At 59.3% G+C, this 24,013-nt stretch overlaps 2 protein-coding genes and 2 long non-coding RNA genes across 4 annotated transcripts; 1 reads left to right on the plus strand and 3 right to left on the minus strand.

Annotated features, from left to right (window-relative positions):
• Positions 1-2,283: 2,283 nt before the first annotated feature.
• On the minus strand, positions 2,284-8,518 carry Nlgn4x (neuroligin 4 X-linked; the record flags this gene model as incomplete). Its single annotated transcript, XM_038317585.2, has 7 exons — positions 7,647-8,518; positions 7,075-7,134; positions 6,302-6,460; positions 5,379-5,564; positions 4,465-4,837; positions 3,745-4,188; positions 2,284-2,872 (listed from the first exon to the last, which is right to left on the minus strand). Coding segments are annotated over exons 1-7 (2,223 nt in total), but the record flags the coding sequence as incomplete, so codon positions are not given.
• Positions 8,519-9,774: 1,256 nt separating this feature from the next.
• On the minus strand, positions 9,775-15,290 carry LOC119805751. The gene is made up of 3 exons (XR_005283997.1): positions 15,054-15,290; positions 13,179-13,264; positions 9,775-10,435 (listed from the first exon to the last, which is right to left on the minus strand). It is a non-coding gene; the product is annotated as an uncharacterized LOC119805751 (long non-coding RNA).
• A 1,968-nt stretch (positions 15,291-17,258) lies between these two features.
• On the minus strand, positions 17,259-20,132 carry LOC119805750 (cytokine receptor-like factor 2). Its single transcript, XM_038317588.2, has 8 exons — positions 19,986-20,132; positions 19,694-19,787; positions 19,049-19,218; positions 18,660-18,799; positions 18,268-18,424; positions 18,019-18,133; positions 17,727-17,811; positions 17,259-17,592 (listed from the first exon to the last, which is right to left on the minus strand). Exons 1-8 carry the CDS (start codon positions 20,053-20,055, stop codon positions 17,365-17,367), a joined length of 1,059 nt encoding a protein of 352 aa, XP_038173516.1. The 5' UTR covers positions 20,056-20,132; the 3' UTR covers positions 17,259-17,364.
• A 389-nt stretch (positions 20,133-20,521) lies between these two features.
• On the plus strand, positions 20,522-22,597 carry LOC121677047. Its single transcript, XR_006020715.1, has 3 exons — positions 20,522-20,603; positions 21,128-22,424; positions 22,582-22,597. It is a non-coding gene; the product is annotated as an uncharacterized LOC121677047 (long non-coding RNA).
• Positions 22,598-24,013: the final 1,416 nt, after the last annotated feature.

Genomic DNA, 24,013 nt, shown 5'->3' on the forward strand with positions numbered 1-24,013 from the left:
TATCTAATATTATTATTACTATTATTATTATTACTACTATTATCATTATTATTATTATTATTTCTATTATTACTATTATTATTATCCGGTCACGGATGAGGAGAAGGAGGGGTGTGTACACACGCGTGCAAGGTGAGGGGTCACGGCGAGCCGTGGATACACATACGTGCACACGCACGCGTCACGGAACTGACTGTGTACACACGAGTGTGAATGCCACACACGTGTTCGGGAGTGAGTGCGGGTCCCGGAAGCGTGCGCACACGTGTGTAAATGGCATGTAAACACGTGCGATGTGGACTCGAGGGGACCACTGGCCAAGGAGGAGCACGTTCGCGCTAGTCCTGTTGTGCTCTGTGCCCGGCGCCTGGCGTGCACCTCTCCACACACGTAACACACACGCTCATATCCCCATCAGGCGTGACGTTCACACGCAGCCGTAAAGACCCAGGCCAGGGCTGCACACACGAGAGCACACGTGTCAACCGTGGTGATGCACATACGGCCTCAGAGCGACGCATGCAACATGCGGACACGTTGGACCTGCAAGTCCTCCCCCAAAGCGACACGCTTACACCGACTCCGACACGCCCACACCTCCGAATAGCGCCGCTGCCTGTGAGCTGACGGGGGCTGTGACGCTCAGACCGCCACACGTATGAACATGCGTGGAACCTTCCATGTATATTGAACCCCCGTTAAATTTGTGTTACATTTCAGTTATTCATGTATGTATTTATTTATTAACGGTCGCACGTGGAAGCACGTTTCCAGTGGGCCGGCATCGAGAAATCTCCGGACTCGTGAGCACGGGTGCTGGGTGCTGCGCTGAGTCATCATGGGTGCTGGGAGCTGAGTCCCCCCCAACCGGGGATAAATGAGATTTAAAACTACGGTGATGTCATAGACCCCGACTCCGCCCACCACCGTGACGTCGCTCAGCCGTAAGCCACACCCACCACGATGACGTCACTCGCGGGCCCAGGCCCCGGCCCCCGCCCGTGTTCCCGTGTCACAGCTCACAAGCCACACGCGTGCTGACCTCGAGTCTCTGCTCACGGCACAGACGCAGGACGGCGCAGAGCGGCGCACGGAAGACCGCGTGTGCCTGCACAGATTGTGTGTTCATTGACGCAGATCACGTGTTCATCATCACACCATCATCACATGTTCTTGTAAACATGCAGTGGAAGACCGCGTGTTCATCGTCATACAACCTCCATGTACACACACGGATCGCGTGTTCGTCACACAGCAGTTGTGCGTGTATGTAAGCGTGCAATGATGATGTCATCGCCTGCCTTCGGGTGGCTTGGCCTGTGAATGACGTCACCGGGGAAACAGCACACGACGCACAAACACCCACGTCTGGGACATAGAACACGCTACATACTACACGGAACCCCACATCCCGCGTCGTCAGCACCGTACAAACTCGACATCGAGAAAACCGTTTATTGTCGTCTTCCCCCTCCCTCCCTCCCCAAACTCTGTGCGAATCTTCCCGGGTCCCACACGTATGACACACGTATGACGGTTATTATACTTCTCCCCCCCCCACCGCCCCGCGTGTACAAAGTTTCCTTAAATAGAGTCCCAGCCCCGAGTCACACGGGAACCCGCGCTGCTGCGGCGGCCGCATCCGTGTTCCTCATTTCCTATGTCTATTTCATCTATTTATATTTTTTAATCGATTTTCTGCATAGTCTGCATGTCCGTGTCAAGATAAAAGTCTCCAGCCCAGGCGTGCCGGGGCCACACGCGTGACGCGGAAATCATCCCCGCAGACACACGCGTGTGAAGAAATCGCCAAATTGAAACGAAACCGAAAGAAAAGGAAAAACCCAGAGAGTCTCCTCCTCTGCGTGACGCCCGCTATACACGCGTGGTCGAGTGTCCGTGAGGCAGGTTCGACCCGTTCTGCCCGCCAACGCCCCCGCCGCCACCCGCAAAGGCGCCGAACGCGTGAAGCGCCCCGGACGAGCCCCCCGCGGCCGCCGCGTTGGGCGCCATGGTGATGGTGCTGGGCGCCATGAGCGGGATGTCGTCGGGCGAGCGCCGCAGCGTGAGCGCGTAGTCGGGCGGGCCAGACACGCGGATCCCTCCCGCGGTTGCGGCGTCCAATCCGGCGTCGCCGCCGCCGACACCGCCGCCGCCGTCGTGGCGCTGGGGGGGCAGAGGCGGCGGCGGGAGCGGCGGCTTCGCCTGTAGGAAATCGTCCGCGCGCCCGTGCGCGCCGCCGCCGCCGCCGCCGCCACGTTGCGTGTGCGTGTGCGCGTGGACGGCCGCCCCGTGGTGCTGCCGCCGGTGCGTCTCGTGCCGCCGCTTGTCCTTCTTGTAGTAGAGCGCGGCGAAGGCCAGGATGTTGAGGAACAGCAGCGAGGCGCCCACCGCGATGGTCACGCTCAGCTCCGTGGCGTAGTCGCGCTTCGTCTCGATCAGCACCGTGGCGTCCTCCGCGGCGGCCGCGGGGCGGGGGCCGCTGCGTGGGCGCGTGACCGCGGGGGGCCTCCGCGTGGCGGGCCAGGGCTTGGCGTGCGTGCGCGAGCGCGCGTCCGCGGAGGAGTCGTCGCCTCCGCGAGAGTCCTTGGCGGCGCGCGGCGTGTCCTTGGCGGCGCGGAACGTGTCGTCGGGCGCCCGCGTGGTGGAGCTCACGTACTGCAGCAGGTCGCGCAGCCCGTGCAGGTGCGGCACCAGCTCCAGCCAGAACGCGACCTTCGTGGCGCGGTAGTGGTCGCGCACGCGTGGCCGCAGCCCGATGTGCAGGTACAGCTGCTCCCGCGGGTCGTACTTGGACCACGCCACCTCCTCGAAGCGGTTCGGGCGCGTGTGGATGAACTTGGTGTCCTGCGGCACCGGCCGGTTGGGGTCCCTGCGGGGGTGGGGGGGGAGAGGATACGGTGGAACGTGTGAGGTCATCCGTGTAACATGCGATGTCAAACATTTAACATGCGACGTAAAGTAGGGCCAGAAGCGTTAACATGCAACATCATGTACGAAACATGTGATCTTGTGCACGCACGCGGCGATGGATGTCACACGGGTAACACGCGACGGGGTCGGGCCATGTGTGTGACACGCGACGCCACGCGTGTGACATGTGTTGTGCGGTGCTGTGTGTAACTCGTGACCTGATGAATTTGACATGCGGGGTCATGAGTTTCAGTCGTGGTGCAACATGGATAACAGGTGATGCCACACCTGTCACGGGAGACAGAGTTAGGTCGTGTATGTGGCACGTGACAAGACACGTGTGACACCGGCTGTTGTGCGATGTCGCGCGTCCGGCTGCTGGCATCTTTCACGAAACGCGTGAACCTCATGAACGCGACATGCCAGGTCGTGTGCTTGGCGTGTGATGCCATGCACGTAACAGATGAATTCATGCATGTGACGTGGCATCGTACACGAGCTGATGTCACAATTTTCACGCCTGACGTCGCGCCTGTACCGATGGCGTCATGCGTGTGACACGTAATATTACTGCACACGGAACGATGACGTCACGCACTTAAACTGGTGACAGCATTGATGCCGCACGTAAGGTCACGCGTGATGTCGTCCTGCCCACTAGAGCAACCACAGCCCAAAGACCCCACCGTGACCCCGTGATGACCCCATCGTGACCTCACCCAACCCCGCCCCAACATGACATCACCCTAACCCTGACCCTGTGGTCACCCCAACCCCGCGACCCCGCGACCCCGCGACCCCGCGACCCCCGCGCCCGCCGCGAACACGTACCCCGTCTTGGCGAAGTTGGTCCAGTAGGTCATGACGACGGCGCTGAGCATGACGTCGCTGCGCGAGAAGTTGCACGCGAAGGCCTCGGTGGGGCCGCCCATGGGGACGCCGAACACGTAGGGGACCTCGTCGCCGTGCGCGGCGTCGGCCCACGCGGGCTTCCCGTCCGCGTCGCCCCGGCAGCGGTGGCAGAAGGCGTAGAAGTACGTGGGCGACCCGTACCGCGCGTGCAGGTCCGCGGTGGCCACGGCGGGCGCCACCCACTGGTGGTCCGTGAACAGTGCCACCAGCGCCTTCCGCCGCGACGCCGCGCTCTCGCGGTCCGCCCAGTCCGTGTACATGAACTTGATCGTCTCGCGCAGCGCGTCCCCACCCTCGGGGGCGCCGTAGAGACGGTCCACGAACCCGGACACCGCCTGGTCGAAGTCGGCGGCCGACACGCCGCCGCCCACACGCGTGCTCTCCGGGTCGACGCGCGCGACGTCCGCGTCAGCGCGCGCGTTCCTGTTACCGGCACGCGCGACCTCGTCTTCGTCGTACGTGTTACCCGCGTCGACACGCGTGCTACCCGCGCGACCGACGCGCGCGTTCCCATCGTCATAGGCGTTGTCCGCGCCGTCCGCGCCGATGCGGGCGTTCTTGCTGCCGACACGCGTGTTCTCCGCCTCCACACGCGTGTCCTCCGCGTCGCCGTCGTACGCGTCCCCCGCGTCGTCCGCGTCGTCCCCGGCCACGATGCCGTCCACGAAGCGCAGCCCCTCGCCCTGGTTCACGCCGAGCATGACGTCGTAGTTGAGGAACTCGCCCTGCTCCATGAGGATCTGCGGGTCGTCCGGGATCACGTCCCCGTCCACCACGGGACCGAACGCCACGTGGTAGGCCGCCGGCGACACCCGCGGCCGCGACAGCTCCCGCCAGCCCATGCCGCGCAGGCACGACACCAGCGCCGCCGTGTCCCCCGACGCCGTGTCCCCCGACGCCGGCCCGCACCCCACCTGCTCCGCCAGCGCACGCGTGTACTTGGCGGGCTGGTAGTTCACCGCCCAGCTGGACAGCGCCGTGCCGCTCTGGATGATGGCCTTCTGGAACAGGCCTGGGGGGGGGGGTCGAAGGGTCACACGGGGTCACGGGGGGGTCAGGGTGGGGTCACACCGGGTCAGGGTGGGGTCATAGAATAAGCGTGGGGTCACGGGGGTCACACGGGGTCACGGGGGGTCAGGGTCGGGTCACACGGGGGGTCACAGGGGGTCAGGGTGGGGTCATAGAATAAGCGTGGGGTCACGGGGGTCACACAGAGGGGTCACACGGGGTCACGGGGGGTCAGGGTCGGGTCACACGGGGGGTCACAGGGGGTCAGGGTGGGGTCACACTGGGTCAGGGTGGGGTCATAGAATAAGCGTGGGGTCACGGGGGTCACACTGAGGGGTCACACGGGGTCACGGGGGGTCAGGGTCGGGTCACACCGGGTCAGGGTGGGGTCATAGAATAAGCGTGGGGTCACGGGGGTCACACAGAGGGGTCACACGGGGTCAGGTTAGGGTCACACGGGGGTCAGGGTGGGGTCACAGAGGGGTCATAGGGCCAAGGGGGTGTCACGCTTAGGTCAGGGGTCAGGGGTCGCACGCGGGGCTCACCCTCCGAGTAGTGCGACAGCGTGAGGAGGCTGACGCAGGAGGCGCCGGCGCCCGAGCCGAACACGGTCACGCGCTCGGGGTCCCCGCCGAAGGCGCCCGCGTTCTCCTCCACCCAGCGTAGCGCCTGGATCTGGTCCAGGAGCCCGTAGTTCCCCTTGGCGGCCTGGTCGCCCGTGCTCAGGAAGCCTGCGGTGCGGGCGGGGTCGCGGGGGGGTCAAACACGCTGAGCACATGCTAAGCTCATGGTACACACATCGTGCATGGGACATGGGGCAGGGTCAGGGGCATCAAGGGAGGTCATGGGAGTCCCCAGGGGTCACAACGGTTACAAGGGGGTGTTGGGAATTGTTCACATGCTAAACACATGCTAAGCACACACCAAGTAGATGCTCAGCACATGCCAGGATCACACAACAAGGACCCATCCAACAAGTGGCATGGGGGAAATCATGGCGGGTCAAGGAACTAATGGGAGTCATGCCCATGCTAAGAACACGCTAAGCACATGCCAAAAGCAGCCAAGCACACACCAAGTACACACTAGTCACACGCTGCACATGTCATACATGTGAAATGGGCCAGGGTCATGGGGGTCACAGGAAGGGATGGCAGTCATGCACACGCTGCACACATCACACATGTGACATGGGGCAGGGCCATCGAGGTCACATGGGGTCTCAGGAAGTGATGGGAGTCATGCACACGCTAAACACACGTGAAGCACACACTAGTCACACACTGCGTACTTCACACATATGGCACGGGGCAGGGTCATGGCATCATGGGGGGGGTCGCCAGGGGTCACAGTGGGGTCACAATAAGTGATGGGAGTCATGCACACGCAAGGAACACGCCAAACACACGCCAAGCGCATGCCAGGCACACACGTGAGGCGGGTCAGGGGTCGGGGGTCGGGGTCTCACCCAGCACGCCCAGCCGGTAGTTGACGGTGACGACGATGACGTCGCCGTAGCTGGCGAGGACGCTGCCGTCGATCAGGTTCCCGGTGCCTTCCATGTAGGAGCCGCCGTGGATGTAGACCATGACCGGCTTCCTCCCGGGGTCGCCGGGGTCGCGGGCGTCTGCGGGGTCACGGGGGTCACGTGGGGCGGGGGCGGGCGACCCTGCTTCCCTGCCATTTCCTGTTTCCTGCCCTACTTCCAGCCCTACTTCCTGCTGCGAATCCCCTCATGAATATTCAGGTATGCAAAAATCAAGCGATGACTATTCAGATTTATGCAAATACCAGGGTCCCGCAAGGAAACCCGTGGCAGAGGAGAACACGCGTGGTGGGCGCTGCGCACACGGGATGAGGAGGCAGCAAGCCCCGTGACCGCGAGCAAAAACTGTGGGTCACGTGTGGGGTCACAGAACATGCCACGGGGTCCGTGTTCAGCCATGACGAGAAGAATAGGACGTGGGGCGGACGACACACGTGTGCAACCGGCCCAGGACACAGTGGACACGGTTAAAAAAAATAAGAGTTCATGCATCGGGGGCCTAGCGCGGCAGAGGCCAAAAAAAATCGATAAAAAGAAATCGAAGAAAAAAGAAAGACGAGAAAATCGATTAAGATCGATAAAGACTATAAAATCAATAAAAACCACAAAGAACGATAAAAACGATAAAAAGAAATTGGAAAAACAAAACCGATGAAATCGATAAAACCGATGAAGTCGATTAAAAAACCCGATACCTTCGTCGTCACCGCGCTCACGCCCCGTGATGTCGCCGGCGATTTTCCCTACGTTGGCGCCTGGGTCCGAGGGGGGGAGAAAAAAAATTAACAGGGAGTCGGCGACCGACACGCATGTCAAAAAAGGTCAGGAAAAGCGAGAGAGAAAGACGGCAAAATGGAAAACTCGAGAAACCGGGGTCATGCATGATCGCGTGTGGGCTTCGGGAAAACCGGGACGGAGGAGAAAAAAACGGGATTCGGGGTCGTGTGCAAGAAAAGAAAAATGGGATCACGTGACCGCACACACGTGATCCGAGCGACACCGGAAATTGTGTGATACTGAGACACGGTGACTTGTGACCCTCGACCTCCATACTGATGATGTCACTCCGTGTGCACCCCGTCCTCGTGACGTCATCCCAAGCCTGAGGCGTCCGTCAGTCACTTCCTGTCCTCACCCCATGACATCATCCGTGTTCTGACATCATACGTGTACTAACCACATCATCCCATGTAGGAACCATGACATCCAGTGCAATGAGCATGTACTAAGCATGTAGTAAGCGCGTAACGCGTGTGCAACCGCTCACCCGCCGGCGTGTAGACGTTGAGGAACAGGCAGTCCTCGCTCTGCTCCCGCACGTGCGCAGCCAGCGCGTCCGCCGTGAACCACACGGGAAGCATGTCCCGCGGCAGTGCGCGCTCGTCCAGGGGCTGCGGACACACGGGCGCGAACCGCGTGGCGTCGCGCACACCGGGCCACGCAGACGGCGGATCGGGCGGCTGGAACCGGCGCTCGCCCGTGGGTGGCGCTGCATACGGGACGCCCAGGAACTGATCCACGGGGTTCAACACCCCACCCGGCAGGGGCACGCGGAGCCCACGCAGCTTCCCGTACCGTGTGCTCACCACGGGAGCCGGCGGCGACGCCCACGTGGGACACACCAGCAACACGCAACACGCCAGCGCCCACACACTACACGCCAGCGGCCATGGGGCCATGGGGGCGGGTGGGGAGGGTACACGCGTGAAGACGCGTGACGGGGTGGGATTGGGGGTCAGAGGCCGGCGAGCACACGCGTGAAGGCGCCAGGCGGGCGGGGCCTCCTCATGGCGGGGCCGCGCGGGATTGGTCCGCGGAGTTGTCGGTCATGGCCGAGTGGCTCCCAGCGTCCTCGACAGCCGCTCGGCCTGATGGGAGAGAATAGGGGCGGTGAGAGCCGGGCACACGCGTGACATCGTGTGTTGATATGTTCTTCCCATTTCGTATGTGATGCGTGAACAGGCAGGACAATCGGCAGCTACACGCGTTGTGCATGCCTACAAACGGCCGATTCCCAGATGCATGTTACACGTGTGATGTGTAGAACTGCACATGCCACATCATGCACACATCACACACGTACACAGAAACATTAAGTGGAACCAATGTGTATACACGTCTGTGAACACACACGTGTGCAGCCTCACTTAAATGAGAACATTAACGCCCACATGTGGCCTCATGTGTGTCTGTGTCATATGTGACATGCGAATGTACGTGCGTTGCATGTAAACGTGAATGCGCTGTGACAGGCAGAAACACCCGTGTGCACAGACACGTTAAATACTGCCCTGCGTAAAATCACAACGTGATCTCGTGTTGACTCATATGTACATGCGAAGTGTACATACGCGTACGCAGTCACACTTGCGCGTGAGACGTCTACCTGTGTACACAGACACGCACACACCGACGTGCACACGCGCCAGCCTAACGTGAAGGGGAGCGAAACATGTGAACCTACAGGTGTCTGCACGCATGTTGGACACAGCACGTGTATAGCACGTATTTTACGTTTTCGTCAATGCGCACAAGATTGTGAATTACACGTGTCCTGTGCCCCACGTCAAGTGGCCTTGTCTTTCTGTGTCATCTCCAGTGCACACACGCATGTACACACGGTTACTCCCAGACTCCCGCATCCATTCACGTGCACACACGCGTACAACTATGACCATGTCACCTGACTACCAGCGTCCTGTCCACATGCGAGTGATACACACCAACGCACACGTGTAATCCATGAACACACGTATGATGCAGTGTCACTGCTACACGTGAGTCAAACATGGAGTCACATGCGTATGAACGTGAGACATTCTTCCACACAGGCCGGCCAAACGAGGATTCGTGCACACGGATGCACATGGGATCATGCACAGAGACGCCACCAAACACATGGACTCGCACACATAAACATGAAATCACGCCTCCTGTCCCCTGTATGGAAATCACACATGCCATACATGTGCAAAGCCGTGTTCGTGCACACACGTGCTCACACACCATGTACACGTATGGCCTAAAACAGACTCATCCTCGCCAGCCCAGAAGCAAACACGCTTACCCTGACATCCGTGTTCAGTGACATCACCTGGAGCGCAGCAGCCTGCGGGGAACACGGGATCGGGATGACACAGGACACGGGAAATTAAGTCATGTGAGCCATGGGAACAGGAGCGGCATCACGACACGGGGAACCATGTCACACAGTGTCCCACCCCACCAGCACACGCATGACATCAGATTCCGTGTCATTGCTGTAAACGTGTGAAATGCGGGGAAAAAAACTGATGGAAACACGGGGAATGGAAATGAGTGCTTCACACGGAGAGAACACGTGAGCGAGGTGGAGCGACCGGTTGTGTGTGATGAAAACATGCAGGAAACAAACGTGGGAAACCGAGCGACTTTAATACATGAACCGAATGAAAACGGCTGAACGTACAAGTGAACCCGTGACAGAGGATGATGACAAACCAGGAGCTAACGACACGTGTGGAAAACACACACGTAAAACATACGAAAACGTAAATCGTTCTGCATGTCTAAACCGCGAGGGAAAAAAAACAGCCACGCACACGCGTGATCAATGTCCAAATGCGTAACGAACACGCTAAAGCGTGATCTGCACACGCCACCGGTCTGTATGTAGAAATAAACGATGAGCTGGGCTGAGCTGTAAAACACGTGAGTAAATGTGTGAATCCATGAAACACGTGAAAAAAAAAAGACAAGGACACGTGCAGAACACGGGAACCTACATCACGTGTACAGAAGAACGACCGACAGAATATGCGGTGATGTCATGCGATGACGGTGATGTTGCCCGATGACAGCACACGCATGGCCCGTGTGTGTGTGGACGAACGCCCGGCGGTCACCTTTCACCGACACCACATGTCAGCACATGCATCAGCACACGCCACGGGCGATGCTACGACGACGTCACCGCCGAGGCCCTCGGGGTCGTGTCCGGGTCACGCGTGTGCTCCGACGTGTCCGTCACCGTGTCAGGCGCCATCCCACCCTGTACGGGGCACTCGGGTGCGAGGCCTGGGGGGGGGAAGAGAAGACATTCGTGTTAGCGTGAGGGGCAACATGCGATCGCGTGCAGTCACACGTCATGTGAACGCTAACAACGGACACACGGGTGGTTGCGGTGTCACCGGGAAGGGAGGACGCAAGTTCGAATCCCAGCCCGAAAGACCAGAGGCTGCACGTGTGCACATGCAATCTATCTGTGCGCATGTGTGTGACACATGTTCTCAGTGTAACCCCGCCACGGCTGCAAACGTGCATACGTGATTTATGTGCGGGTAGGTATGTGTGTGCCACACTTGTATTGCTTACGTGTATCCACGTGTTACATGCACATTGTTTGTGTGTACAAATACACGTGTCGTATACACACATGGAAGGGAACCACGGGTGAATCAGCACCCACACACGTGTCTGCTCGATGGGCCACACACACGTCCGTACACGTGTATACGTACACATATGGGACAGAGCCCACGTCACAGCGTGGTATCGTGTACACACACGTGCAAGGTGAGGGGTCACAGCGAGCTGTGGATACACATATGTGCACACGCAACACACAGATGACGCGTCATGGAACTAAGTGTGTACACACAAGTGTGAATGCCACACATTTGTACTGGAGTGTGGGTCACGGAAGCGTGTGCACATGTGTGTAAATGGCATGTAAACACGTGTGAAGTGGAGCTGAAGGGACCACTGGCCAAGGAGGAGCATGTTCACGCTTGTCCTGTTTAGCTCTGTGCCTGACGCCCGGCGTGCACCTCTCCACACACGTAACACACACGCTTATATCCCGATCACGTATTAAGGCGACGTGACGTTCACACCCAGCTGTAAAAGACCCAGCCCAGGGCTGCTCACACGAGTGCACACGTCTCAACCGTGGTGATTCACATACGGCCTCAGAGCGACGCATACAACATGCATGTAAAGTGTGACGCACAAACGTGTGAAGATAGAGGCCGAGAGCGATCCATGTTTCCTATTTTCTTTCTTAGGATTGGAACCTGTTCTCGTGTTGAGGATCCGTGACGTCTTTAGCGTGCGTTAGTGAGCACATGTGATGTGGATAATTTATATGCACGTCACAGTTCCGTGTACAGTGACACAGAGGCGGGCCTAGAGTCACGCGTGTAAGATTACGTGTGCACGTCTTTTTCTATGAACACGCTCTACACTCATACATATGCGGGCCCAGAAACACGCATGTAAGCTTATGTGTACACGCCCTACGTTCAAACAAACTTTTTTCACGTTACACGCACACTTCCAGGCCCATATCTCTCTGCACGTAGGAAACATATCACATGCTTATAACACGGCTGCACAGCTACACGCCTGCAAGCCCCGGGTTATGCATGGAATATGCGTGTAAACTGTTACCCATACACACACGGAAAACCAGAGGCCACGGGCTGGAGACACATGTGGAATGGCGTGTACACGTGGATGCTACATGGACACGGGCTGCAGCCGTGCGTATGGTGTCAGGCAAGCGACATTGCATGTTAAGCACACGTCGCACATGTTGCATGTACACCATGAATAAACAGACACGGGCACAGAGCTGTGCGCGCATGTAAATGTGTTTTACGTGCATACATGCGATGGTAGGCATGCATGGAAAACGCCGTTCTCCCTGCACACACGCAAAAGTTATACGCGCACGTGTGACCCAGGCCCACAACTGTGCAGAAAATGCGTCTGTAAAGCGTGACAGTACACGACTACATGTGTGCGAAGACAAAGGGCCCACGGTTACACACGTGTCCATACAACGTTGCTCTTCATGCACACGTGCGAAGAGACAAGCGTACGGCGACACACACGGTGTCACACTGGGCGTAGAACGTTTACGTGATTCCAACCACACGCCATCCGTGTTACAGATACGGAGCGAGAGTCACGCATGAGCCACACGTACATGTGTATGTGATGTATGCATACAACTCAGCCTTTTTATCTCTGTAGGCACACACCGTGTTCACAGGCAAAAACACGCTTTTCACACACGACATGTGTGACGGCGGGCCTGCTATTTACATATAAAACACACGTTTATGACAATTATGCAGCGTGGCAGAGACGCGAGCGCAGAGCTGTGCACACATTATACGTGTGTCCACATGTGTTATATGTACACGCCCGGCTCTGTTTCCTTTGTACACTGCACGTTCTAAAATAAAAACACGCTTTTCACGTGTACACGTTCATACATAAAACACGTGTTACACGCATAATGCTAGGCCTGAATATTTTATACACGTGAATCAAGTTACAACATGTGCACATCGTAACTAAATCGCTGCACACACAGGCCCAGGGTCACGCATGTAACACACACGGACATCGTGAATCCGTGTAAAGACGCAGGCCCAGAGCAATGCGTGTGATGTGCGTGTGACACGGATCATTGTCAGCAGGGGCACACGCTACATTTATATCACAATCAGACGTGAGCCCGGAACACGTATCCTTAACCACACATAAGGCCCAGAGCCGTGTGTATGACATGTATGTTACACGTTAGTGATAGACACGTATGCAGGAATTTGATACAAATAAAAATCTAACGTTTAAGCAGCGACTTCGTGCACACTTAAGACGCGCACTCAGAACTTCATCCGCGCCGCTGACGTGCAGACACATGTGAGCTCTCACGGGTCTGGTATCAGTGTAAAGATTTAGCAACATGTGAACCTCACACGCGTGTCGCCACAACACGCGTGCACATGCCACGGCGCGCACTCACAAACGCGGGATGAATTCCCCCGGCGGGATTTCGCGCACACGAGGAGAGAATGTCGCGGATCCTCCACACGGAACCGGATTCCGATCCTTAAAAACAATACAAACAAAACACAAATAAAACGTGAAACACGAATCCTCACGCCCCGTGTGAGTGTGCACGTGTGTGGTGCAATGTCTACCTGGGAGCACAAAGCGCCCTCCACGGATCATACGTGACACGTGTGATGGGGAACACGACGTGAAATTGAAACCATATTTTGTGTGCAGATTTTTCTATTTAGGAAATCACACTTAGCATGGGATGATTCGTGATCACGCGTGTCGGACATCATGATACACGGGACACACGAAACACGTCACAGCGGGCGACGCGGCGAAACACAACTTTGTAAGGGATTTAATCGTGTGAATATTTATAAAATACGCATAAAATATTTATACTAAATAAACTTAATTAAAATATAGGAATAAATAAAATATACAATGGAAAATAAAAATGTAAAAGAGATATTAAATATAAGATTAAATAATCAAATTTAATAAATTTAGGTAAACAATTATTCGTAAAAAAAATGGTTAGTAAAAGCCATTAACAAAAATTCGGGGGATGTCATCGCGAATATTTAATAAAAATTCAAGACGTGAAAATTTAAAAATTAAAAAGTTAAGCCATGATTTAATTGCGAATATTTATAAAACGTTTATATTAAAAAAGTTAATTAAAAAAAGAATACAATATAAAACAAAAAATTAAAGCATAAAATAGACAGCATAAAATTCAATTACATTTGATAAAATTAAACACTTAAATAAACATTAAAATTCAACAATTACATTTAATAAAATTAAACACTTGAACATTTATAAAGTAAATATCATTTAATAAAAACTTAAAACGTGAAAATAATTTTAAAAAAAATCAACCATGAAAATTAATTAATCATATGATGGAAAAAAAAACGGGGAAAAAAAAAAAACAAAATAAAGAAAAATCAAAACACCCGACCGGGACTCAAAGGCACCGCGCTCCGGGCCCGGGTCCATGACGGGGGCGGGACCGCGGGGTGATTGACAGCTCCGTGGAGACCCCGCCCCCCCGCCCGGCGCCGCGCACTGCGCCAAATCCGGGATCAGAAAATAAAATAAAAATAAAAATAAAAAAGAGAGAAGCCGCGCGGGGGTGAACGAATGAAGGAGGTGAACGAATGAATGAGCGCAGCGGCGCCGGCCCCTCCCCCTCCCGCCCACCCCGGCGCACGCGGCTCTGCGGGGAAAATAAAACAAAATAAATGTAAATTATAGGAAAAAAAAAGAAGGAGCAGAAAATTTAAAAATGAAGGGAACGAAATTAAAGATTTTTTTTTAGGGGGAGGGAAAAATGGAAACCGGGGGGGAGGGGAGGGGGAGGAAAAAAAAATAAAAATAAATAAAATCGGGGCCGGAGGGAGGGAAAAATAGAAACTGGAATAAAAATCGAAATTAAATGAAATTAAAATTAAAATTTTTTTTTTTAAAAAAAAAAAAGCCCGGATGGATGGCAAGGAAAAAAATAAAAAAAAAAAAACCAGAATTAAAATCCAGATGTCTGATTTAAACCGAATTAAAACGGAATAAAAAAGCCCGGATGGGACCCGGGCCCCGCGCGCGGCGCCCCCTCCCCTCCCCTCCCCCTCCCGCGCGGCCTCGGGGCCAAGATGGCGGCGGCGGCGGGGGAGGGAAAAAAAAAAAATAAAAAAAATTCAACCTTGAAGGAGGAAAATTAAAAAAATAAATAAAAAAACCCCAATTCTCACCGAATTAAAACCAAAAACTAAAACAAAATCCAATTTACGTTTCCAACCCCGGCCCCCGCCGCCCGCCGCCCCCCGCCCCGTACCTGCGGCTGCGCGCGCATCCGTCCGGGACCCGAACCCGAGAAAAACCGAACCGCAAAAAAAAAAAATCCGGAAAAAACCGGATTTAAAAATTAAAAATAAATAAAATAAAATAAAACCGCGCTGAGTAAATTTCCGCGGCGAACAAACAACAACCACCACGACCACGCGGCGCCGGCGCGGACCGGTTCCCACCGGTTCCCCCCGGTTCCTCCCGGGCGCGCGCAGAGGACGCCGGGGTCGAGGCAGCCCGGGCCCCGCCCCCTCAGCGCTGCCCCCTCCCCCCGCGCGCGCTGATTGGCCCGGCACGGACGGGAAGCGGCCAATGACGGAGGCGGAAGCCTTGGCGACAGGGGCGGGGTGGGACTTCCGGGGAGAACCGCGGAGGCTTCTGGGAGTTGTAGTGTCCACTGAGATCGCCGCGTACCGAGCACGGTGGGAACCTCAGGAACGGGGCAGCCGGCCCCGTTTCCGGTCTGTACCGGAAGTTCGGTGCAAAGCAACCGAGGCTTCTGGGAGACGTAGTTTCCCCCGAGACCGCCGCGTACCGAGCACGGTGGGGGCCTCAGGAACGGGGCAGCCAGCGCCGTTTCCGGTCTGTACCGGAAGCTCGGTGGAACGCGGCCGAGGCTTCTGGGAGACGTAGTTTCCCCCGAGATCGCCGCATACCGAGCACGGTGGGGGCCTCAGGAACGGGGCAGCCAGGGCCGTTTCCGGTTTTTACCGGAAGCTCGGTGCAAAGCAACCGAGGCTTCTGGGAGACGTAGTTTCCCCCGAGATCGCCGCACACCGAGCACGGTGGAGGCCTCAGAAACGGGACAGCCAGCGCCGTTTCCGGTCTGTACCGGAAGCTCGGTGCAAAGCAACCGAGGCTTCTGGGAGACGTAGTTTCCCCCGAGATCGCCGCATACCGAGCACGGTGGGGCCCTCAGGAACGGGGCAGCCGGCCCCGTTTCCGGTCTGTACCGGAAGTTCGGTGCAAAGCAACCGAGGCTTCTGGGAGACGTAGTTTCCCCCGAGACCGCCGCGTACCGAGCACGGTGGGGCCCTCAGGAACGGGGCAGCCAGGGCCGTTTCCGGTCTGTACCGGAAACTCGGTGCAAAGCAACCGAGGCTTCTGGGAGACGTAGTTTCCCCCGAGATCGCCGCGTACCGAGCACGGTGGGCGGCTCAGAAACGGGGCAGCCAGGGCCGTTTCCGGTCTGTACCGGAAGCTCGGTGCAAAGCAACCGAGGCTTCTGGGAGACGTAGTTTCCCCGGAGATCGCCGCATACCGAGCACGATGGGCGGCTCAGGAACGGGGCAGCCAGGGCCGTTTCCGGAATCTACCGGAAGTTTAGTGAAACAACGGCGAGCCTTTTGGGAGATGTAGTTCTCCCGGGAGCCCGGTGACGGTCACGGCACGCGAAACCGGCGCGGAGGCGAACACTTCCGTTTGTACCGACGGTCTGCGTGACAGACAGCTAAGGACACTGGACAGGGTTTAGGGGTGAGTCGCAGGGCATGCTGGGAGATGTAGTTCAGCCTCGGAGGCGCACATTGGGTCTCAGGTCTGCAGTCCCGGCCCCACTGGTTTATAGCGAGAATCAGAATGACAGCCGGAAGTGAGATGCCCGGGGCCGCAGAGTCTGCTGGGAGGTGTAGTTCCCCCTCGGAGGCCCACATTGGGTCTCAGGTCTGCAGTCCCGGCCCCACTGGTTTATAACGGGAATCAGAATGACAGCCGGAAGTGAGATGCCGGGGATCCCAGGGCACCCTGGGAGTTGTAGTTCACCCTCGGAGGAGCACATTGGGTCTCCGGTCTGCAGTCCCGGCCCCACTGGTTTACAACGGGAATCAAAATGAGAGCCGGAAGTGTGAGGCCAGGGGACCGCAGGGTCTGCTGGGAGATGTAGTTCACCCTCGGAGGCGCACATTGGGTTCTGGTCTGCAGTCCAGGCCAGCACTGGTTTACATAGTTCACAGCCGGAAGTGAGATGCCCGGGGACCCCAGGGCATGGGAGATGTAGTTTACCCCGGGAAACCCACATTTTATCCCAGCGCTCTATTCCTGCCCAGCACTTGTTTATACCGGCAATCAGGGAAAAAGTGCTTGACAGTAGGAAGTGAGGAAGAGGGAGCCGCAGGGAATTCTGGGAAATGTAGTTCGGAAGGCGAGGCGTCACCCTGCGCCTACGAACCTCACGGTGACGTCATAACACATAAAATTCGCGTGTGAAGTTTTATTTCCCAGCATGCACTGTGCCCCCCGCCCTCCGGGAAGGCTCCTCCTTTTAGCCGGGCGCCGGGGTTCACACCAGGGTCACGTCGGGGTCACAAGGTCATGTACGAGCCACTGTCCAACCGGAAGGTGGCCCCGCCCACCGTCACCAGGTCCCCGCCCCTTGCCCTTTGGAGGGGGAGGCCAGGAGATCCAGGGGCCGATTCTGACTCCGCCCCCTTCCCATGATGCTCCAGGACCAGGGCGACCTCGGCAGGGTCAGCGGCGGGGTCAGTGGCTTCTGGCTTCAGGGGCGGAGCCACGTCCTGGGTGATCCAGGCCTGGGGGCGGGGCCGGGAGTGAGGGGGCGGGGCCGGGAGCGAGGAGGCGTGGTTAAGGGTAAGTGGGCGGGGCTGGAACTGAGAGGGCGGGGCTGGGAGCAGGTGCAAGAACAGACAGGAAGTGGGTTGAGTACCTGGAAGTTCCCGCCATGCCGCTCGAAGAGACCCCGGAAGCCGCCCTTGGGGTCGGGGACCCAGGGGAGGAAACCGCGCTTGGCCCTGAGGGGGGCGGGGCCAGAAGTGACGTCAACGCCCCCTCCCTCCAGCGGGGGAAAGGCCCAAGCCGGGTGACGTCACTGTCCCCTGTGAGCCCGCCCTCTCCCCTCCAGGCCCCGCCTCCTCATTCTCTAGGCCTTGCCCACTCCTCCCATAAGTCCCGCCTAGCACTGAATGCCCCGCCCCCTCCCCGGGCCCCGCCCCCTGCACCTCTGCAGCCTCCACAGAGCCAGGAGCAGCAGCAGTGACGTCACCAGGGTCATGAGGCTACAGGCGACCGGCAGCTTCGGGGACCAGGGTGTAGGCGGGGCCTGGCGGCAGGAGTCTGGGGGGGGGGAGAAGGTGAAAGGGGCGGGGCGATCGAGGGGTCAGGCGAGGTGGCGATGACGTAAGAGCCCGCCCTCGGGCCCCGCCCCGTGACGTCATCGCCCCAGGCCCCGCCCCGCACGCGTCACACACCTGCCCACCACCGCGTCACGGGGCTCCAGTCGCTGGGCCACACGTGTCCCCCGTAGACCGATTCCCGCGGGGCCGCCCGGGCCCGGAAGTCGAGGCAGCGGGCGGGGTCGACCCCGCCCACCGTGACGTTACAGGAGGGCGCTGGGGCCGCGGAGGCCTGCGTGGGGGGGCAGGAAGTTGTCGGGACCAAGATGACGTCACCCACCCCGCCTCGCTGCATGCTGGGACCCGGGTGACGCCACCTCTTCCCACTGCATGCTGGGACAATGACATCTCTGGGAACTGATGACGTCACCCACACGCCCTGTTGCATGTGGGATCATGACGACATGACATCACCCCAACCTGCCCCGCTGCAGGCTGGGAACACCCTATGACATCACCCCGCTCACCACCCAGTCCTCGTCCCCAGGCCCGCGGTGCTGGATGACGTAGTCGAGTCCACGGAGGGGGAGGGCGGGGCATGTGACGCGGACGGCGTCATCGTCCTTCAGCCAATGGAGCGTGAGGTTGCTTGGGGGGCGGGGCTTCACTGGGGGGAGGGACAAGAGGGGAAGATAGCTGTCAGTCATTGGTCATGGGCCCCACTTATTCCAGTGGAACACTGGCCCCGCCCACTCAACCCCAGGCCCCGCCCTTCTGACTCTTGGCCCCGCCCACACAAACCCATGCCCCGCCCACCCACCTCCAGGCCCCTCCCATCCCATACCCTGGCCCTGCCCTCCTATCCCCAGGCGCTGCCCCCTCCCATATCCAGGCCCCGCCCCCTCCTGTCACTCACGGAAGGCCGACGCCATCCCCTTCCAGTGAAACACGGGAGGCCCCGCCCCCCGGCGCACGTCAATCTCCAGGGAGCGCAGGGGCAGGGCGGGGAGGACGCAGCCGGAAGTGACGCCAGAGCCTGACAGGTAATAGCGGGGACAGGGCCGCGGGGGCTCCCGGGAGTCGTAGCTGCGGGGTGCGGGTGAGGGGGAAGAGCGGGGGATCATGGGAGGCGAACGTGATGGAGACGTCACCAGGAGTGCACGTTCCGCCAGGTCTGCAGTTCCCCGGGTTTCTCAAGGGTTCCCCCAAAACTACATTTCCCATCATGCCCAGCGGCGGTGACAGGAAGCGAAGTGTGACACTTCCGCCATGGTTGTAGTCCCCGAGACCGCGTTTCTCAGCCCGCAGAGCCGAGATTCCGAGACGAGGTCACAGAAACTACATTTCCCATGGAGCGCAGCGGCGGTGATGGGAAGTGCTGTGGGCTTCACCGGAAGTGCCTCCGCCGCCATGTTCGTAGTCCCCGAGACCCCGTTCTCGGCCCCTACACCCAGGTTCCCTTCCCCGCTTTCCCGAACTACATTTCCCATGGGGCCGAGCGGCCCGGACAGGAAGTTTGACGAGGGGATGGGCGGGGCCCCGACGACGACGTCACACGCACCGCCACGTCAGGCTGAGGTTCGCCCCCGCGTGCTCCGCCGGGTCCCACGCGACCTCCACGTCCCGCAGGTCGCGGCAGACGACGGTGACGTCACCTGGGCCGGGGTCACGGGGGTCGCGGTGACGTCAGCGGCGGGGCCGGGGCGCGCGGGAGACGCCGAGCGCGGCCCGGGGGAGGGGAGGGACTTCCGGTCCGCGGCCACTTCCGCCCGCCTGGACCCCGGACGCGGGAAGAACCCGCCCCCTCTGACGTCACCGCGACCCCGGTAACCCCTCGTGACCCCCGCACTCACCCGCGGTCTCCCGGATGCGGAGCTGCAGCAGGAGGATGACGGCGATGGAGGACGCGCCCGCGCAGGGCATGGCGGGCGGGGACCGAGCACCGAGCACCCAGCGGGGACCGAGCACCGAGCACCCAGCGGGGACCGAGCACCAGCACCGCGGGGACCGAGCACCAGCACCGCGGGGACCGAGCACCCAGCACCCAGCGGGGACCGAGCACCGAGCACCCAGCGGGGACCGAGCACCCAGCACCCAGCGGGGACCGAGCACCCAGCGGGGACCGAGCACCGAGCACCCAGCGGGGACCGAGCACCCAGCACCCAGCGGGGACCGAGCTCCCAGCACCCAGCGGACTCAGTACCAAGTAGACCAAGCACTCAGCACTCCAGGTACTAAGCACCGAGCACCGCGGGGACCGAGCACCCAGCACCCAGCGGGGACCGAGCTCCCAGCACCCAGCGGGGACCGAGCATCCAGCACCGCGGGGACCGAGCTCCTAGCACCCAGCGGGGACCGAGCACCCAGCACCGCGGGGACCGAGCTCCCAGCACCCAGCGGGGACCGAGCACCCAGCACCCAGCGGGGACCGAGCACCCAGCACCAAGCAGACCAAGCACCCAGCACTCCAGGTACTAAGCACCGAGCACCGTGGGGACCCGGCACCGAGCACCAAGCACCCAGCGGATTCAGCACCGAGCGCCCCAGGTACTGAGCGCCAATCACCCCGGGGACTGAGCTCGGCCTCCCCGCCCGGCCCTGGTTTTTTTGGGGAAGTCAGGGGAGGAAGTGCGCGCGGGGGCGATGGGGACCTCGGCTGAGTCAGAGATCGGGGTCAGATACGGGGTGGGGGGCTGGGGGCTGGGTGCTGTGCTGAGTCCTCCTGGGGCTGGGTGCTGTGCTGAGTCCTCCCGGGTTCTAGGTTCTCACTCCTCGGGGATCAGTGTTTAGTGAGGGTGGAGTCCGCATTTGATGACTTAGGCCAGCACCCTGGGTGCTGGGAGCTGAGTCCCCCTGCGTGCTTGGTGCTCAGTCCCCTGGGTGCTGGGAGCTGAGTCCCCCTGGGTGCTGGGGGCTGAGTCCCCCCTGGGTGCTGGGAGCTGAGTCCCCCCTGCACCTGATCGTTTCGTGACCTTCTTCCTCCTTGTCTTCCTAGCACCCCAGGTACTAAGCACCGGGCACCAAGTACCCAGCAGATTCAGCACTGAGCACCACGGGGACCAAGCACCCAAGGTAGTAAGTACCTAGCACCGTGGGGACCGAGGACCCAGCACAGCGGGGACTGAGCACCGAGCAGTGCGAGGATCGAGCACCCAGTACCACAGGGATCAAGCACTAAGCACCTAGCAGTCTCAGCACCAAGCACCAAGCAGACCGAGCACCCAACACTTCAGGTACTAAGCAGCGAGCACTGTGGGGACCCAGCACCAAGCACCCAGTGGATTCAGCACCAAGCACTGAGCGGATTCAGCACTGAGCACTGTGGGGACCCAGCACCCCAGGTACTAAGCACCAAGCACCCAGCAGATCAGCACTGAGCACCACAGGTACTGAGCACCGAGCACCCCTGGTACTAAGTGCCGAGCACCCGGGGGACTGAGCTAAGCCTCCCTGCCCGGCCCAGGTTTTTTTGGGGGGGAAGGAAACATGCGGGGGCGATGGGGATCTCGGCTGAGTCAGCGGTCGGGGAGTCAGATTTGGGGTGAGGGGGCTGGGTGATGTGGGTGCTGTGCTGAATTCTTCCTGGTGCTGGGTGCTGTGCTATGTTATCCCGAGTGGTGTGCTGAGTACCCAGGCGCTGTGCTTATGTTAAGATGCTATGCTGAGTCCTCTGGGTGCTGGGCTGAGTTTCTCCCTGCCCCCGGGTGCTGTGCTGAGTCCTCCCGAATGCTGGGAGCTGGGCTGAGTTATCCTGGGTACTGGATGCTGTGTTCAGTCCTCCCGAGTGATGAGTGCTGTGCTGAGTCTTTCTGGATCCTTGGCTGAGCCCACCCTGGTGCTTGGTTGAGTCCTGTGCTGTGCTAAGTTCTCCCGAGTGCTGGGTTCTGTACTGAGTCCTCTAAGGTGCTGGGTGCTGTGTTTAGTCCCCCTGGTGCTGTGCTGAGTACTCCTGGGTGCTGTGCTGAGTTCTCTGCTCCCCTTGGTGCTGTGCTGAGTCCTCCCCGCCCCCGGGTGCCGATGGCTCCGCGCTCAGTCCCTCACTGGATTTCTCATCTGCCAGAGGTGCTGAGCGCTGAGTCCCCCTCGTTCCCCGCGAGTGCTCATAGTGCAGTGCTCAGTCCTCCCCAGGACTCAGTCCCCCCGGGAATTCCCGGACCCGACACGCGTGCGCGGGAACAGACAGAGGCGCAAGCACGCGTGACCTCACGCTCGCACACGCGTGTGTCCCCTCCCCCCACCCCGCAGGGACCGGGCGGATCCGGTGTGAGCGAGGACACCGCGCGGGGCCTTTGGTGAGTTGATTCCCCCTGGGTGCTGGGAGCTGAGTTCCCCTGGGTGCTGGGAGCTGAGTCCTCCCTACAACTGATCGTTTCGTGACCTTCCTTGTCTTCCTAGTACCCCAGATACTAAGCACCAAGCACCCAGCGGATTCAGCACTGAGCACCGCAGGGACCGAGCACCGAGCACTCAGTGGAAGTGGACTGAGCACCGAGCGCCCCAGGTACTAAGCGCCGAGCACCCCGGGGACTGAGCTGGGCCTCCACGCCCGGCCCAGGCTTTTTTGGGGGGAAGGAAACACGCGTGCGATGGGGATCTTGGCTGAGTCAGTGATCGGGGGTCAGATACGGGGTGGGGGTGCTGGGGTCTGGGTGATCCGGGTGCTGGGGACTGAGTACTCCTGGATGCTGGGGACTGAGTGCTGTGCTGAGTACCCAGGCGCTGCGCTTAGTGTCAAGGTGCTGTGCTCAGTTCCCTGGGTGCTGGGCTTAGTCCTATGATGTGCTGGGTGCTGGGCTGAGTTTCTCCCTCACCCCGGGTGCTGTGCCGAGTCCTCCCGAATGCTGGGAGCTGGGCTGAGTTATCCTGGGTACCGGATGCTGTGTTCAGTCCTCCCGAGTGATGAGTGCTGTGCTGAGTCTTTCTGGATCCTTGGCTGAGCCCACCCAGGTGCTAGGTTGAGTCCTGTGCTGTGCTAAGTTCTCCCGAGTGCTGGGTCCTGTACCGAGTCCTCTAAGGTGCTGGGTGCTGTGCTTAGTCCCCCAGGTGCTGTGCTTAGTCCCCTGTGGTGCTGTGCTGCGTACTCCTGGGTGCTGTGCTGAGTACTCCTGGGTGCTGTGCTGAGTTCTCTGCTCCCCTGGGTGCTGTGCTGAGCCCTCTCTGCCCCCGGATGCCGATGACTCGGCGCCCAGTCCCCCCCCCCTGCGGATTTCTCATCCGCCAGAGGTGCTGAGCGCTGAGTCCCCCTCGTTCCCCGCGAGTGCTCATAGTGCAGTGCTCAGTTCCCCCCAGGACTCAGGGCTCCAGCAGCCGTGGTGCTGGGTGCTTAGGACTCAGTCCCCCCGGGTGCTGTGCTCGGTGACCCCGAAAGTCCCGGACCCGACACGCGTGCGCGGGAACAGACAGAGACGCAAGCACGCGTGACCTCACGCTCGCACACGCGTGTGTCCCACCCCGCAGGGACCTTGCGGATCCGGTGTGAGCGAGGACACCGTGCGGGGCGGGGTCGTGACCCCGGTCATGTGACGCGCGTGTGGCGGGGCGTGTTTCACGCGTGACGTCACCGCTCCCTCCACTCCTATGACGTCATCGTCCGCTCCTGTGACGTCGCTGACCCGGATCTGCGCTGTGATGTCAGCGTTCGCGCCCACGGTGAGGTGAGCGCGGGGTCACGCGTGTGGTGTGCACGATTGTGCGAGAAAGGTCACGGGTGTGTGAGATAGGTCACGGAGTGTGAGAAAGGTCCCGGGCATGTGTGAGAAAGGTCACGGGTGTGTGAGAAAGGTCACGGGAGTGTGAGATAGGTCACGGGAGTGTCAGAAAGGTCACGGGTGTGTGAGATAGGTCACGGGAGTGTGAGAAAGGTCACGGTTGGGCCAAAAAG

Source organism: Arvicola amphibius, unplaced genomic scaffold, assembly GCF_903992535.2.
Source record: "Arvicola amphibius unplaced genomic scaffold, mArvAmp1.2, whole genome shotgun sequence".
NCBI classification, from domain to species: domain Eukaryota; kingdom Metazoa; phylum Chordata; class Mammalia; order Rodentia; family Cricetidae; genus Arvicola; species Arvicola amphibius.